This window comes from Micromys minutus (genome assembly GCF_963924665.1).
Source record: "Micromys minutus genome assembly, chromosome: 5".
Classification (NCBI taxonomy): Eukaryota; Metazoa; Chordata; class Mammalia; order Rodentia; family Muridae; genus Micromys; species Micromys minutus.
This window is the reverse complement of record NC_137974.1, coordinates 60,169,759-60,187,962: the sequence shown is the minus strand read 5'-3', so window position 1 is coordinate 60,187,962 and position 18,204 is coordinate 60,169,759. Positions and strand designations below refer to the sequence as shown.

The following is an 18,204-nucleotide window of genomic DNA, read 5'->3' as shown; positions in this document are numbered from 1 at the left end:
ACATATAATTTGACCTAAATAGGCAAATTGGGGACCGTGACTACACCCTTCGGGTCTTAAACTATCACTAATTACATTAGAGAAATCAATTTGTCTATAGTCAAAACTTTTAAAAAGAAACTGAATCACGAATAAACCAGATGTGTGGGTGTCTCCCTGAAATAACAGCTTTAATGTTTTGTTGGATATGAGGCTAAGCAGCTGTGTCTGAAGTCCAGGGACCCTCCAGACAGCACCTCTGTCTTCCACCAAGTGCCAATTAAGGCAGCCTGGAGCCTGGCTTGGTTAGGTGAAGTTTTCAGGTGCTTCTGCTTGGGGGTTGGGATGGAGAGCGTCTGCCTGACCAACTCAGAATAAGATGCAAACACTTGGAAGTCACACACTGGGCTGCAGAGCTGATTGATTAGATTCCCAAAGCCTTTGACAGGGAAAATGCTTGATACCAGCTATTTGTGAACAAAAGATTCAGGATTCACGAGGGCTGGGAATATACTTCAGTTGAGGGAGTGCTTGACTAGCATCCAGGAAAACCTGGCTTTAATCCCCGGCACCTATAAAACCTGGTATGGTGATGTATGTCTGTAATTCCTAGAATTTAGGAAGTTGGAGTAGGAAGATCTTAGGTCTGGGTAATCCTGGGCTACAAACTGAGTTCCAGGCTAGCATGAGCTAAATGAGACCCTCTCTCAAACTAGAAACACAATCTCATGGCAATCTTGGGTATTCTGATATCCGTCCTCAATTAAAGCTTACTGAATGACGTCACCAGTTTATGATAAAGGAAGAAGAAAAACTGAGGACAAGAGATGATAGAACAAAAATGGCTTGTAACAAACATAAGTTTCAGATCACCAACCAGTGGGACAGCACTCTAAAGTCCCTCAACAGGGACACAGCCGGCCTATTAGGACAGTTCTGAGTGACAAGCTTTTCAAGAGCCCCCAGCCACTTATTCCTACCCCCAAACCTGGCCACCAAGTCCCCCTCCTTCATACCCACGCAGTGCCCGCCCTCTGCTTCCGCTAATTGACAGGCAGCACAGCTACTCCTATGAGCAGAGTTTTCGCCCTGGTAACAGTGACAAGCTGGCGGGAGCCAATGGCGTTCCAGCAGCGGGGTGGGCGGCACTGACAGTCAGGTGCTTTGCGCTGAGGCTGCGTGCAGGTGAAGCAAAGGGATCCGACAGCACCCCTTGCTTCCACCACCTTTTGGTCCCCAAACCTCCAGGACAGATCGATCTCAGCGCGGGTGAGTCCCCACGGATGGGTGGCCTGCCTCCAGAGGCCAACACTGGGGCTGTCACCGGCCAGGGGGGCGGGGAGGCCTAGTAACCAGGTAGGGAGGAGGCCATGCACCCCCCCACCCCACCACCCCCGCCATAAACCCACTCCTCTTCTCTACCCTTCTCTGCTTTTCGATTGGTGCTCCTGTTTGCCCAGGCTGTGGGGGAAGGGCTAGCACTAGGGGGGACTGGAAGGGCCAGAGCGATTTCAATCCGGATCTAGAGATTTTCAGGTCTTCGGGCTGTTTCTGCATAGAGAAATGAAAGATTTGTCTTATTTTCCCTTCTCCCAGCCCCAACTTGTGTTATGTCGCCATGTAATTACATTGCTTCTTCTTTTTGAATGTCCCCAAGCTTTAGACAGAGCCTCATATCTCACTTCAGTTTGCCCCAAGAAAACACTTGTCTTCCATTTACCACAATTAACTAAAAGAGATGAAAATAATCATATGTTCCATGCAGTTGATTCTTTCCTGGTGTTAAATTGTATTTGGTTGATAATAATTTCCTTTTTGTTAGTGAGATGGGAGAGAAAATTGGGTTGGGGGAGCAGAAATAAGGGGGGTACTGGGATCAGTCACTTGCAGTTTCCTGCATCAGTTAATCCCCCACCCCTGTCATTATCAATGTTGCTCCCAGAACTGGACCAAAATGAGTGACATTTAAGACACAATAGTAAACTTAAGTTTGGAATCAGTCATTGTCCTAAGACCGGTGTTTAAAGCGTTTTCTAGGTTGAATGAAACCACAATTTAAAAAAGCAAATCTTCCAGTAAGGCGTATGAGTCCTTTGTGTACACCTTGTGGTTCTGAAACAAAGCTGTCCTGGCTAGACCATAGCAAGGCAAGACAGAGCCACAGACATGCATACCCCCACTCCCACACCACACACACCTACACACACACCCCCACACACATACACTTACTCCACTCCCATACCCCACACACACATACACCACACACACACATACATACACCTCACATACACACACATACACACACCCCACATACACATACACATACAACTCCACACACACACTTACACACACACACCACATACACATCATACACATACACACCATACCACAAAATTTCAAGCATTCTGAATCATCCTGAATATGTCTCTGAAAAGTCACATACTAATCATCTTTTAAAATGTTATTGTGGGGTTCATTTGAATAATTCCTCTGTTGTTTTTTTTTTTTTTTTTTTTTTTTTTTTTTTTTTGAGGAATATATTTTGATAGGTTGTAGGAAATCAGAAGGTTGTTTGTTTGCTTGTTAAGTGACACTAAAGCATTTGGGTCCTGGTGTCATGTGTCAGATAGAGTTCTGTGCTGTGATTTTTCCAGGCTGTGACTTAGGATGAAAATGAGATCACTAATTCCTGTCACTGCCAGTTGGGAAGAAAATGGACAAATTACAGCTGTCACCATTCATTTCTTTATGCTTCTTCTACAGATTACCTTCTGCTGAGCTAATCAAGGACTTGGAAAAATGATTCCAGAGTTTCTCATGGTGTCTTGCACATTGGCTGCTCTAGCACATTCAGCTCCATCTTCCCTGCAGCCAGAACAGCAGAAGGTTCTGGTAGTTTCTTTTGATGGATTCCGCTGGGATTACATATATAAAGTTCCAACACCTCATTTCCATTATATCATGAAAAATGGTGTCCATGTGAACCGAGTCACTAATGTTTTTATCACAAAGACATACCCTAACCATTACACTTTGGTCACTGGTCTCTTTGCAGAGAGTCATGGGATTGTTGCAAATGACATGTTTGATCCTATTCTGAACAAGTCTTTCTCCTTGGAGCACATGAATATTTATGATTCTAAGTTTTGGGAAGAAGCCACACCAATATGGATCACAAACCAGAGGGCAGGGCACACTAGTGGTGCGGCCATGTGGCCTGGAACAGATGTAAAGATTCACGAGAGTTTCCCTACCTACTATCTACCTTACAATGAGTCTGTGTCCTTTGAGGACAGAGTTGCTAAAATCATTGAATGGTTTACAGCAAAAGACCCCATCAATCTTGGCTTTCTCTACTGGGAAGAGCCCGATGACACGGGTCATGATGTGGGACCTGACAGTCCTCTCATGGGGCCTGTTATTTCTGATATTGACCACAAGTTAGGGTATCTTATAAAAATGCTGAAGAAGGCAAAGTTATGGAATAATATTAACCTCATCATCACAAGCGACCACGGGATGGCCCAGTGCTCTAAGCAAAGGGTGATAGAACTTGACCAGTACCTGGACAAAGAGCACTACACCCTGATCGATCACTCACCTGTAGCTGCCATCCTGCCAAAAGAAGGTAAGTCACCTCATGCCCAGTGCTGCACATGCCCAGTGTACAAGCAGCTGTCTTTCCAGGACACTTGCCTGTGTCATAGTGGTGTATTAAAATGTGGTCCTTAGACTTGGAAAACAACATCTCCTTTCTCTTGAGTTTAATTTCCTCCCATACCTGGAAATACTGACACTTTGGCTATAGGTTTTAAGCATTTTAGTATCTTATGATAAAGGTTACAACTTTTCAAGAAAGATGGATAGAGTTTTTGAATACAATCTCAGTCCTCTCTTGGAAGCCTGTGACCATCCATATACCCTTAGTCAAGACCTGGTTACTAGGCAAATAGTGGAGTCTGGGAAGGAGAGAGTGTTTTTGTCAATCTTAGGCTTGTTTCATTTTGGTAAGGGGGTTTGGATAGTGTCTTGCATTTGTAAACATCTTCAGGAATCCCCCTGCCCAAAATGTCACCTAAGCATAGGCAACATTTTAAAAACCAGGTAGTGGGGGGGGGGGGTCACAGAATATGTAGCCAAATATGCAAGGCTTGCTTTTGAACTGTAGCACTTCAGAGAGTTGGCCTTCTTTGAGAGAAGAAATTTTGAAACGCTGTACTACCTCACCAATGGGAATTATTGTGTCCTCTTGTGGGAGTTAAGCAAAATCTATTAAGTGGCAATGTGGAAGTAGGTATGCACGCCTGCCTGTACACCTGGTTTGCAACTCAGAAGTTACATCAACCCATTAGATTCCCAGCAGGCCATTCAATTCCCTTAGGCAACTGGGTTTTGGTGTTGTGGTTTACTCTGGTTGAGATTTGTCAATTAGAGAGACAAAGACCTGGCAAATGGATTTGAGGAACAGGAGTTAAAGGTGGTACATGTTTAGTTCTGGGGTGTTCTCTAATACCCCCAGAATTTCCCAAGCTAATTCCCACTCCTAATTAGCTTACTCCTGACCTCCACATACCTTGCTCTCTTTTCCAGGGATTCTTGTCTCTACAGCCACAGCGACTGGTTGCTGTCTGCTGAACTTACCTGCATCCCTTGTCTGGGTTTCACAAACCCTTGGTGCTTAGGTGGTGTTTAAAGTACAATAGGTACTTGTATCTACATGCATATTTAAGTCTTTAGAGAGTATCAAATACTATTTCTAAAAGAAAAAGAAAGCCTTTTTAATTATTATTCTGTAAGAGAATGTGTCCTAGTAACTGTTTCTATTTTACCCCTCAAGACCTATTTTTCTTCAGGATGTGAAGAACCACCATGGCTGGCTCTCACTCGGCTTCCCAGCCCTGGGTGTTTGTAGGAATGTAAGGCTTGTTCTGAGTTCCTCTCTTTCTTCCTTTCTCCTTAGGCAAATTTGATAAAGTCTATGATGCACTGGCTGGTGCCCATCCTAATCTAACTGTCTACAAAAAGGAGGAGGTACCCGAAAGATGGCATTACAGGCACAGTGACCGAGTTCAACCGATCATAGCGGTGGCTGACGAAGGGTGGTATATTTTGCAGAATAAGTCAGATGATTTTCTGTGTGAGTATGTTATTGTATTTCTTCCCATTCTGTACCGTTTCTTGCTAACTTGGAGGCTGTGGATAATACAGCAGTTTACTTACTGATGTTTTTAACTTTCTGTTACTTAAATGTGGAAGGATCTGCATTGTATTGGTACTCATCAAGAAATGTGTCCTAAAGATATATACATAAGAAACGTACAAGGTTGAGGCTGTCACTTGGTGGCACTTCTGCTTGCCAACCATGTATAAGGCCCTGGGCTTGATCCCCAACATGGGGGGGGGGGGAATGTGTAAAACTGTCTCTTTAGTTAGAATTGAGTTCTTGCCCTGTTCGGTGACTGAAAGCAAAGTAGTTGCATGACCATGTGCTTGTAGTGTTTTTGTGACTCCTAATAGCAGATATGTAAAACTACATGCATTCTGGTTTCTAACTGTTTGTACCCACAAATGATCAGTAAAACAGTATTTGATCACATCAAGGAAGCTGGGAAGACTGTTTCCTGAGAATAATTTCCACCTTCATTTGACTGTTAACTGTATGGGCAGACAGTTTACTCAGAGAGGTCTGCTGATATCTGAGGACATTTCCTATTTTAAAGTTAACATAAATTTAGGGAGACATTGTAGGGCATTTGATTTTGTGAGCTACAATTGCACAATAGGTTTGGTATTCTAGACTCTAACATTTCATTGTTGTTGATGATGGAAAACCCCAGTGATCATTTTGCTACTACTTTATGCTTCTGTATTCACTGGATAATGCAACCCTGGCTCCTGTGGTCCTTTTCTGTCAGAGTTCTACAAGTTACCGAGTCTAAAGGCAGGAGTTTTCAAAGTCTGTCCCTTGGTACAACAGTGTCTAAATCATCAGAAAGGCACATCCTTAGCCCAACCTAGCTGCACTGAATTGGATACCAGTCTATTCCTCTTGTCATTATGTGGACCCTAGGAGTCACATTCACAGCATAGTCTGAGAACCATCACCTTTGGGCACTCACTAAATATTGTCCACTGGCTCAAATACTTATGGTAACCACTACCATTATAAAACAGGGTCCCTCGGGACCTGTAAAATCAGGTTTCCTTTGGAATCTGATTCTCTGCTCCATAGCATATGAGAGAATTATCATTATTTTCTCATATGACTTAGACTCTAGATTCCAACTTCTTACAAAAATCAATGCCACCTAAACCAATTCTGGATTATATAATGGTGTATACTCCCCAGTGGTATTTATCAATGAAATAGACAAGTATAGCACCCTGTCTGATAGTTGCTATTGGCTCATAAGCACATCTATATTCATGCATAAACTGAAAGGAATTCTGGCATTTAGAATGGTTTCTGCAGCTGGCGTTGACTCACAGGAAGATGTCAACTTACTCTGGGGATGAGAGATCAGTGACTTTCAGAGAAGAGAAACTGAATTTTCATTTCCTATGTTTGAACGCTGTTGTGGTTTTCCTGTAGCAAGCAATCATAAGTAATGCAATTGGAGTCATGGGTTGCGTTCCCCATTACTCTCAAAAAAAAAAAAAAAAAAAAAAAAAAAAAGCTTGTCATCTGTCTTAGGTCACCATCTTAGCCATAACTGTGACCATGCTTTGGCTCTGACACCACACCAGCTATACATTCAGCTTTGGATATACAGTTTTGATCCCTTTGGTTTGGTTTGGTTTGGTTTGGTTTGGTTTTAATGAAAGCTGTGGGTATGCCCACCAGAAGACCTCTTAGGGTTTTATTTGCAGCCACACTGAAGCATGGTACATTAAGGTGGGTCTCCACTGGAGGCACCAGAGTCCAAACCTAGTCTCTCTACATGTTCTAACCTTTGTCCTTTGTGTTTCAAAGTGGCTTCCAGCCGTGACTAAAGGTTTGATTGCTGTGCTGTCTTGTGTTTGTATAGTTCTTTTCTGCTTTTTTCTTGCTGTTGGCCATTGAGGGTTCCACTTTTGAGAGGAGACTACCGCCACTGTTATTTAGAATAACAATTACACATGGTAACTAGCCAGGAAATGTTTGCCAAGAATCAGCCAGTCACAGAAAAAAAAAAAAAAAAAAAAAAAAAAAAATCAAGCATCTGCATGCATTTCCCACCCAGACTGGGCTCAGCTTTGTCCTGGTCCCTTTCTTCTTCACCATTGAAGGTAGTATAGGCCCCTAAGATGGGTAGCCAGGTGACATTTGATTTCTTGAGGTGATTTGTGGGGTTGACAGCAGCAGAGACTATAAATGATAGCTTCATTTTTATAAAGTCAAATTGGATAACCTTTGCACTCAAGGTCAGAACTTGACCATAGGACAGTTCTTTCCAGTCTAATGCCATCTGGTTGGCTAACTTATTCATGCATTTTTCTCTTTACAGTAGGCAACCATGGTTATGATAATGCATTAGCAGAAATGCATCCAATATTTTTAGCCCACGGTCCTGCCTTCAGAAAGAATGTCACAAAAGAAGCCATGAACTCCACAGATCTGTACCCACTGCTCTGCCACCTCCTCAATGTCACCGCCCTGCCACACAATGGATCATTCAGGAATGTCCAGGATCTTCTCAGTTCAGCAGCTCCAAAAGCAATTCCTTACACACAGAGCACCACACTCTTCCTTGGTAGTGACAAGCCAGGAACGTATGAGCAAGAGGAGTCGTACCCTTATTTTATAGGCATCTCTCTTGGCACCATCATAGCTATTGTGTTCTTTGTGGTTCTCATTAAGCATTTAATACGCAGTCAAGTGCATACTTTACAGTATATGCAGGTTGAAGTTGCTCAACCATTACTCCAAGCTTAGCGCTTCTTTGACATGGAATTCCGGATGGAAGTGGAGGGTGCGAAACTATACCAGTGGTGACACTTCTTCCGGCTTCTGGAAGGCTAGTTACAAGATGGGCACAGTCACGCGTACATACATGCACACAGACAGATCGAAGCACTCTTGCGTGCAAATGATCAAAGACGTAAGGGTACCCCTCCACGGCGTTCTCTGGCTTAGTAGGTAGATGGTGCTCTATTTGGGGTTGGCATATATAATGTACATGCTTAACAACTTTGCACTATTGAAAGTACCTAAGATGATGTTCTTTTACTATCCTGGTGGGTACTTTTTCTCTGACATGCACTTTACAACTACATCTAGTAACTTGGTTGAAAATGACAACCTTCTGCATCTCTGTCACCAAATACTAGCATTCTGTGTACAGAGTGAAGGGCTTTCTAGCAGTTCCCAAATAATGTAGAACTCTGTCTCCTTAAATGGGAGGAGGAGGAGGAGGAGGAAGTGACGGTGTTGAAAAGTCAGTGGGACCAAGTTTTAGCCTGCATCTGGTTAGACTCATTTCCAGCAGCAGCGGGTTGCATTGTGGGCATTTCCTCCCCAAGGACCAACGTTTTCATTTGCTTCTTCCCTCAGATAAATTGCAGCACGGAAGTGTACATTCTAAAGATCTTATTTCTATATGTTAGTTGTTGCTACTTATGAATGAATCTAGTCCTGATTCCATGACGAGGATGCCTTTCTGTGTAGAATACTGGTGGCCTGAAACTGGAGGCCAGACACCACCTCTGCTGTGTTTTATTTCCTGCCTGTCATTATTTGCTTCTTTGGAAACAACATTATTAATCACATTAAAAATATCAAGTGAGATTTAAAAAAAAATAGTGTTTTGTTTTGCTTATTGGTCGTTTCTGGTGGCATGAAGCGGCTTAAAACATCATTTAACCCTGAGCCTTTCCAGATTCAGAGTTGCAAAAGGGGACAAACCTTATTAGGTGATATAGGCCACCAAACACTGGTGGGCATACCACAGAGCCCGGAAAACCAATCAGGCAAGACCACAGATGAGATGTGCATCCGGTCACCATAGTAACAAAGGGTCCCACTCAAATTTTGTTTCAAGAACTATGTGAGCATTTCTTGTAACACCTGCCAGGTGTTTACTGATCTTAAGGAAGGATACACATTCCCTTATATCTCATCTCCCAGCTAGGTTTGCTTCCTCCAACTGCTCTTATTAACAAGAGCTTCAAGCCATGCCTGTTAGATGCTAAGTAGTGAGGAAACTGGGTAGTGCGGGCCAAGGAAAGCTTTCTTTGGAAAACAATACCAAAGTATACACAAAGCCCATAGAGAGCACATAGTGTGCATTGCATTCCATATGCCTGTCAGCAAATTACAGAAATGGCATCATTGTTTCAGAGGGAAAGGCCTGGCTATGTGTGGAAAGCAAAAGTGATAGATTTAACTGGATTTTAATGAGTTCCCCTAATTGAACCATAAATGGGACCAGGTTATGGAAAGTGTCCCAGTCTAAGAACCAAACCCTCTTTGTCCTCACTTCCTGAGATGTGTTTCCTCTGCTCCCAAATACCACGGATGTATGTGGAAGGGTGAATTACAGAATCTCCCATTTCTCCTCCCCCAAGTGACACCTGGCTTCTCACCCGCCCCCCGGAAATTCTTTCATCTCCTGCAGACCAAACTGGAAGCAAAGAAATGACTTTTAGCAGCACGTGGTCAAAGCACACCAATGCCCCACCACAAAGACTGAACGTGAGGCTGATGCTGACCCTGAGCCACATGCTCAACCTGAGTGTGGTGATTCTCTGCTGAGATAAAGTAAAAGGCAAAGGCTGGGCCCTTCAACAGAATAAGGAAAGGAGAGAGAAGGTATATGTGTTTGAAAAGAAGAAATAAAATGGTCCCCATACTCAGGGGACATGACCATGCCTGTAAAAAATATCTAAAAGAAGTATTAAAAATAAAAAACTCTTAGGACTAGTATAGCTAACTACAACATCAAAGATACCAATATCAAGACTACCTATATCTCTGCATGGTAACAGCATGTACTAAGACTAGTCACATGTTTGCATATTAAAGAACACGAGAAGACAATTCAAAATGTAATGCTACTTATAATCACCTCATGAAAACATGTGCAAACATATAACAAAACTGACTGACTTTCTAGCCTGAAAGCAACCAAATGCTGATGAAACTGGAAGAAACCTCAAAGGATAAGAAAAGAATCACTCTATATTCATAGGTTGCTTGCAACCTAATAAAATGGCATGTCAGCCAGAGTTACTGTAGCTCTGGATTATCTGACTCTCAGGAGAGCTCTTCATTAATACAGACATTATCCCAGCATTTATGTGTCTTCTAGGCATAGGCCCTGCAAGAGTTACCCCTACTTGACAGAGACAAGTGAGAGTTACCCTACCTGACAGTAAATCCTACTGTCTGGGGGTGGTAATCGGTGCAGCCAGTGTGGAAGTGCCAGAGAGATGGCACCTAGTTGAGGGGAACACCAGAGAACCAGAAGTACCTTTATGGAAACACTCGTGTTACTTTACAAAGGTTCCAAAGCTTTAGATGGAGAAAGAGCAGACTTTACAAGGAGGGCACCAGAAACAACTAAGCACCCACAGGCAAACCGTAGTTTAAAGCCGGGGCTGGCAACATGGCTCACTGTGGAGAGGTGTTTACTCTCAGGCCTGACAGCCTGGGTTGAATTTTCAGCGGTCATCTCCATAAGTTGTCTTCTGATCTGCATGTGCATGCTGTGGAGTGTACACACCCATACACATGTGCACACATGTGTGCGTGCACACACACACACACACACACACACACACACACACACACACACACCCCAATAATGAACAGAACTTCCTTTTAAAAAATAGCTCAAAATGGATGATACATTTCTGAAAAGCAGAAAAATTTCAGAACCTAGAACAAGACGGAGTCAATAGGCTTCTGCAAAGGTACACTCCCTAAAATACAAACTGGGGCTGAGAGTGTGTCCCTAGTATACAAGAAACCCTATGTGCAGAGCCCACCAAAGAGACAGAGACAGACGGACTGACAGACAGGCACAAATGCACCCAGAGGCTAGTAGATGGGACTATGAACTGGGAACTTGGCACTGAAATGAACTATTTTGCTGTTCTGTGGAAGTCTGTGTGAAAAGGACAAAGAACGGGCCACTGACTGGGAAGGAGAATATCTTCAAACCACACACCCCACAAAGGACTGGCGCATTACATTCCAAGGGAGGCAAATTCATGGAGACTTTTCACCATAGGCCAAACAGGGCAAGTACCATTATGCAACTGCTTTGCATCGGTGGCCTCTGAGGAGTGCAAATTAAAACCACAGAAAAGTAACACTATCTGTCAGGCATGCTAAGATTTTAAAACTGGCGTGCCATCAGAAGCTATGGGGACACATAGATCACCCATTTGTTCCTAGGAACATAAGCAGAAGCTGTGCTTTGGAAAACAGCAGTTTTTTAGAAAGCCAAATGTGTATTTGCCTTTCTGGGATATTTATTCCAAAGAAAGAAAAATATCTTCAAAACGCCAAGCTATACCCAGTGTTCATACTGGCTTTATATTAATGACCAAACTCTGAAACTGACTATTCATCAAATTGTTGGATAAGCAAACAGGGCTTTAAACATAGAAAGTGGTATGGTAATTTTACAGTAAAGAGGTTTATTAAGATTTACGACAAGATGGATAAATCTTGGTGGGTGATGCTGATTGCAAAATCTAGCACTCCAGAGTTATTCACATGACATTTTTGAAATGACATCATCTTGGAATTGGAGGGTGACTATAAAAGACAATGCAATGGGACCCTTGTGATGGAAGTAAATCATGCTGCACCTAGCCCCAGCTGCCCTGAGTGTACTGTGTCTTATCTCTGAGGGTAGAAAGTCCCAGACCTCTTTCTCCTGAGTTCTCTTCCTGACCTGTAGATGGCCAACTCTCCACAGCCTAGAGCAGACAGGGGCTGGGGAGGAGAAGAAACTTTGTCTTCTCTCTTCCTCTAAAGGACATCGATCCCTTTATAGGGTCCCCATCTCTCCTCACTAGGGGTTTACAAAGCCCTCACTTGGAAAAAAATCTATGGGGGTTGGGTGGGGAGGGCTTCAAGATGTGAATTCTGAGGGAATACAAATTAATTTGTCAACGACCAGACTGATCTTTTCCTTGTCAGGTACTAAAATATTGTTAAATATAAACACTTTGCAAGGTTGGTTGGGAAATTACAAGTCCCTAACTAGCAGTAAGCCTGTCTCATTATGTCCTTTATACTGAAAATAACAAATTAGGAAACTTCTGCTCAAGAAAACAAAAATCAGATGATTCCACTAAAAGTTAGATACAAGAATAGCAGGTGAATTATATGAATATCACTCGGTTGGCCAGAGTAAACTACACATTTTAATATGTGAAAAAATGCTCTTACTTATCACAAATCTACAATCACTTCAATTTTTCTTCGTGAAAATGACTGAGAATATTTATGTGACTATCTTATTTTCTTGCAGCAGACATACTTTTCTGAATCACCAATTCTAGCATTATTGGTAACTAGTTTCCAGAGTATTAGGTGCAGAGAATGTAATGGGTGGTGGGGAGGGGTTAAACTGACGGCTTGGAGGTTGAGAAATATTGCTTTATAGGGCATTTCTTTACAGCACTTGTATCTGTTGAACCATAACTCCAGATTCAGGGTTTACAACAGCATTTTATGGCCCGAACAGACCCCACTCACACATAATTACAGAAAAAGGAGACATAATAAAATGCACCAACATTTATGGGAACTTGCCATTTCCCAATGAAGATTCTAAATATGTTGTATAAAGTAACTGTAATACTTCAACAGCCACAAGGGTTCCTACTGTTCTTACTCTAACATATAATCGAGGATGCTAACAGGGGTGTTAAGTCGTGTGTCTAAGATTCAGTAAGCTAATAATGGCCTCAGAAAATGGCCATTTGCTCCTTAATACTTGCTATGTCCTCTAGTTAAATTAAAGTCATGAGTTTGGACTCATTTGTTTTTGAACTTAGGACATTCGGTATTTCACCATTGCAAGCATTACCAGTAGCTTTTCTACTTGGGTTGGTTATCCAATTTTAAGAGGCTCCCTTTATTCCAAGTTCTAACCTTTTGTTTTATTTTTTGTTATTTTGGGGTTTTTTTTTTTTTTTTTTTTTTTTTTTTTTGTTGTTGTTGTTGTTTAAATAAGTGGGGAGTTTAAGCAAATTCCTTGGCATTCTTTCTGCTCTGTTAATATAAAGGATAACAGATTGATTTTTAAGTGTAAGTGTGTGTGTGTGTGTGTGTGTGTGTGTGTGTGTACGTGTGTGCAGAAGCACACAGCCAGATGACACCACCTATAGGTACAGCTGTGAGCTGCCCAACACGGGCACAAGGAACCAAACTCAGATTCTCTGCAAGAGGAGCCCGAGTTCTTAGCCACTGAGGCATCTCTTCAGCTCCAACAGACTGGTCTGAAATGGTGAAAATAAAGTCACTACTGTTGGGATTCTGTAAACCCCACCCCTCAGTTACCTAGCAACAGCCAGGTATACCCCACCCCTCAATTACCCAGCAGTGGCCAGGTATGCTCCACCCCAGTGACCTGACACTATAAAAGGAGCTGCTTGACCCCTTCTCTCTCTCTTGGCCTCTCTTGCTCTTGCAGCCTTGCTCTCCCACTCCTACCCTTCCACTTCCCTTTCCCTTCTCACCCCCTCCCTCCAAGTGCTCATGGCCGGCCTCTACTCCTCTACTCTCTCTCTCTCTCTCTCTCTCTCTCTCTCTCTCTCTCTCTCTCTCTCTCTCTCTCTCTCTGCCTCTACCACCCTCTTAACTCTCCCATGACCTGAATAAACTCTATTCTGTACTATACTGTTGTGTGGCTGGTCCCTCAGGGAAGGGATTCCCAACATGGACCCCCCCAGAGGCATCTCCCTTGCCCCCAGGCCTCACCACACCTCCATGGGCCATATGCCCCCCACTCTCCTCATCCTTCCCCTAACATTGGTGCCGTGACTCAGATCGTTATCCTTTCACAACATTGGTGCCCTGTGACTCTTCCTTTCAGTGACTTTTCCTTTCATTGGTGTCCCGTGTGAGGCACCGTGTTAATCTAATTAACAGCAGCTACACTGTGGCAGAGAACACGGATTGAATCCACCATCCTTTGCAATGCTGAATTCAAGGCACTTTCTTCTTAAGAATAAAGATAACTTTCTTTCATCTTCCTATTTCTGGTTCTTTATTCCATTTTCTGTAAGTGTCTATAAAACTGATATCTCATAGAATTAGTAAAAATCCTGGTCTAGGAGTTTCCTTTATGTAGTTTTTTTTTTCTTTTCTTTTCTTTTTTTTTTTAATAATTCCTCATTTAGATGGAGGCAGTTAAGACTTCCTATTTGACGTTGTGGTAACCTTAATCATATTTTCTCAAAGGATCTCTTCATTTTATCTGTAGTGTCAAACTCTTCGTTGGCATTTTTTTTTTTTTTTTTTGCTAAACATAGGACTGTAGTTGTGACTCTCCACTTTTTAATTTATTTTGCTAGCTTGTATGCTTACTGTAGATTTAACCATTTTACTAATAAGGTTATACAGCCAAGTTTGTTTTTATTAGCTTTCTCTGCGTATCTTAGAATTCAATGGGTTATAAGTTGGAATTGCAAAATATTTCATTTGCATTTCCACCTGACTTGTGGCTGACTCATGGTTTAGAAGCATACACTTTATTTAACTCCAAAATAGTTTCCCACATTATATTGAGTGTAATTCCCCTTTGGTGAGAAAGCAGTTTATAAGGCTGCGATCCTTTGAGGCTATTTGCTAAGACTCAGCTGTGGCAATGTAAACACTCTGTCTTGGCAAGTCTATGTACTCAGAAAGAACGCCCTTTGCTCTTGGCCCCATGGTGTTCTATCAATGTCAAAGGTCGTTGATGGCGAGTCAATTTCCTTGCCTGACTTCTTTGGCCTAGCTCTATCAACTTGAGGGGAATAGTGAATTTTGTTTTCATGTGTGTTTAGGGATTCTTTATCAGTCTTTTACATGTATGTTTAAAAGGGTTTGAGGTGAAATGCTGTCTCTTCCTAGCATGTGCTACTTCCTTGGACCACAACACAATACTTCTCCCCAGCTTAAAACTTGGGTCTTGAGAGCTTTTCAGAGAAGCAGAGCTAATCCAGGTGATGGTTTCTGCATTTGTTTGCAATATGTAGTCTTGCAGATGAGGTAAATCTCTTGAACACTACTGACTGATACTATTTGTCCATCCAATTTTATTAACCCTGCCATTTTCATTCAAATATTTTGTTCCTTTACATGTAATTAATTTTCAAGTTTAAAATTTCCATGCCATTAACTGTCTCATTCAAGAAACTTGTTCTAATTTTGATCTCTTATTGTTATGGTGGCAAATGAAAACTAATTTTTAACTCCAAGGCCTGTGGGCTTTGCTTGTTATGTTCTTATACAATAGCTTAGAACCTTCTGAACCTATTTTAGGAACAGAGATGGATACAGTGACTAAGGGATGATAAATATGATCATGTTCCACTGTGGCAAACATTTTAATACCTGTGTTTATTCCATGACACAGTGCTGCACATATGCACAATAAAATTCATGCTAAAAATAAAACAATTAAGTCAAAAAATCATTACATTGTAGTTTTGTCTGTGTCTAATAACTCCCTAGGAAATTATCCATTTCATTTGTACATCCAAATTTAGTTGTGCCAAAGAATGTAAAAGAGATCCCTATGATTAGATGATATATGGAAACACCTGTACTTGTTCAGCCCCTCCCCCATGATTAGGCCAGCTCCTCAGCCCTACAACTTTTTCTAGAATGCTCAGATGCCACTGGATACTCAGTACATAGTTCTTCACTTTCTTTGAACATCTTTATATCTTGAGCACTAATTTTCTATCTCCACCCCCCATTCTCCAGTCTTTAGCAGGACCGCTCTTTGAGTCATACAGTTTACCATTACGAGAATTAAATGCTCCTTGTCCTTTAACATATTAAAACAAAAGCAAAGGAAGCAGGTGAGGCAAGGGACAGCATCTTCACAGAAAGTTTGAATGAAAGAAAGTATCATCTGGTTTCCTCAGCATAATCATGAGTTCTGTTTGATCTGTGCCTATAGAAAGATCATCTTGTGCAGCTTGGATTGCAGTGGTCTCTCAATGACAAGTGAGTCACATCACACCTAAGTTGATGTCCTCAGGTCTATTGTAGTTTTTTGGGGGGCATGGGAGGGGTGGCTTTTTTCTAACCAATTATCGAGGAGTATTAAATTCTTCAAGTATGTTTATGGATACTTTCAGGATTTGTTTTGGAGCTAATATCCAATCTTTATGAAAGTGAGATTAAGTATGGTAGCCATGAAACATATACTAACTAGGGGACTGGCCATTAGGCTGTCACACTGGAAGGTGTGAACTAGGACCTAAGCTGTTCTTTAATTCCTTTTCACAAGATGAAAGCTTACCTGGGTGGGATCTTGCCTTGAGGTCACAGCTCCCTTTATTCTATTTAATCTTTGATCTGTTTACCTCCTTGAACATGGGCTTTAGCTCAGTTCTGCTTCCTGGTGCCCCCCTTTCTCCTTGGGCCATCCATACATTTTGTACTTTCTTGCTCAGTGTGCCTCTCATCAATACACCCTTCGTAAGAGTGAACGTTAGTAATTACATAATGGAGTCTATACTAGGCTGGTTTGAGATTTCCTTTGCCAATGCAATTAATTCAAAACTCCTCACTTTAGCCTCAGGCATACTTTTTGGACAATGGCAAAATGCAGCCAAATTCTTTGCCAAAATATTACAATAATCTCCAGGCCACTAATATTCTTCTCATCCCAAACTTCCTGAGCCAGGCCCCCAACAGTCCAAATCACTGTCAGTACCACTAACTTCCATGTTCCTATTAGATGGACCGTTAAATTAAAGCATTCAAATGTTTTTCTAACCCAAAATCCAAGCATCCACATTCTTCCAAACAAAAGCATGGCCAGGCCTTTCACACCAATATCACTATTCCTGGTACCAACTTTTGTCTTAGAGTTTCTATTGCTATGAAGAGACACAGGGACCACAGCGACTCTTGTAAAGAAAAGCAGTTAATTGGGACTGGCTTATGGTTTTGGAGGATTAGTCTATTATTGTCATGGCAAGAAACATGGCAACATGAGACAGACGTAGCCCCGGAGAGCTGAGAGTTCTACATCTTGATTCACAAGCAGCAGAAGGAGACTGTGTGTCACACTGGGCAAAGTCTGATCATATGAGACCTCAAGGCCTGCCCCAACAGTGATACACTTCCACCATCAAGGTAACATCTAATAGTGCCACTTTTTATGGGCCTGTAGGAGCCAATTACATTCAAACTACCACAGGTATGCAGAAGGCCTGAGTAGCAGTTCAGTATTTGCCTACCAAGCAATTCTAACTCTGGAGCATGAAAGCAGTTTCCCCTTTGACACTATAATCACTACACTCCCAAATGTTAGAATACAAATCATCATCTTACATGTCAGCACCTCAGGACCCAACTGGATCTTTGAATTTTCATATATTCTCTCAAGCAATGGCTGAGGTATGTGCTGGGTGAGGGACAATGTAACAGTACCTAAGAATCTAGGTAGAGAAAGAGGCTAATGGGTCATCTAAGCTCTAGAAGTGGAGGGCCTATAAAATGATCTTGGCTGCATGAAAACTCAACAGCAAGAGTTAAACCACAGGTAGATGTGAGTCATACAAATGTCTGTTTATACAAATGTTTCTAATTTTTAAAGGCCTCTCGTCCAGAGTGAAGAACCAATAGTTTTCCTAGTTCCGACCAGTGTTTGGTTAATTTAAAAATATGAATGAATGCTTTCCTAGAGAGGATGTAGTTGATTCCATAGGCCTTTGATTAAGTCATTAAATGCCTATAGTTCCACAAAAGACAAAGTTTAGTTATTGTAACTGTACCCCACTGTTCAGTAATCAGTTTATGAAACTTCTTAGGCATAAATCTTAGTTCAAGAAGTGCAGATTTACTCTGGGTCTCTTGTCAATGATGCCTTCATACTACATGTATGTTACATATTGTCTGAAAAGTTGGCTATTATATACCTTTAATCCTGGCTTTGAAATAAGTGTCCATAAAGCCTTTACAGAATCGCTCGAGTCATGAACATTCAGCTTCTACAGTACGTCCATTTTGTAAGAAGGTGACAAATTAAGAAGGCTGATGTATTTGTTTGAGTAAAC

At 41.8% G+C, this 18,204-nt stretch overlaps 1 protein-coding gene across 1 annotated transcript; it reads left to right on the top strand.

Moving 5' to 3' along the window:
* Positions 1-1,119: 1,119 nt before the first annotated feature.
* ENPP5 (ectonucleotide pyrophosphatase/phosphodiesterase family member 5) lies at positions 1,120-8,713 on the top strand. The gene is made up of 4 exons (XM_080916771.1): positions 1,120-1,248; positions 2,743-3,607; positions 4,940-5,116; positions 7,467-8,713. The coding sequence occupies exons 2-4, from the start codon at positions 2,779-2,781 to the stop codon at positions 7,892-7,894; spliced, it is 1,434 nt and encodes a 477-aa protein (XP_080772897.1). The 5' UTR covers positions 1,120-1,248; positions 2,743-2,778; the 3' UTR covers positions 7,895-8,713.
* Positions 8,714-18,204: the final 9,491 nt, after the last annotated feature.

What these genes read in the sequence shown, in the direction of transcription:
- ENPP5 (XM_080916771.1), top strand. Translation starts at nt 2,779, where the DNA reads ATGATTCCAGAGTTTCTCATGGTGTCTTGCACATTGGCTGCTCTAGCA. An exon ending in TGCCATCCTGCCAAAAGAAG is followed by an intron (nt 3,608 to 4,939) that starts GTAAGTCACCTC and finishes CTTTCTCCTTAG; the next exon opens with GCAAATTTGATAAAGTCTAT. An exon ending in TAAGTCAGATGATTTTCTGT is followed by an intron (nt 5,117 to 7,466) that starts GTGAGTATGTTA and finishes TTCTCTTTACAG; the next exon opens with TAGGCAACCATGGTTATGAT.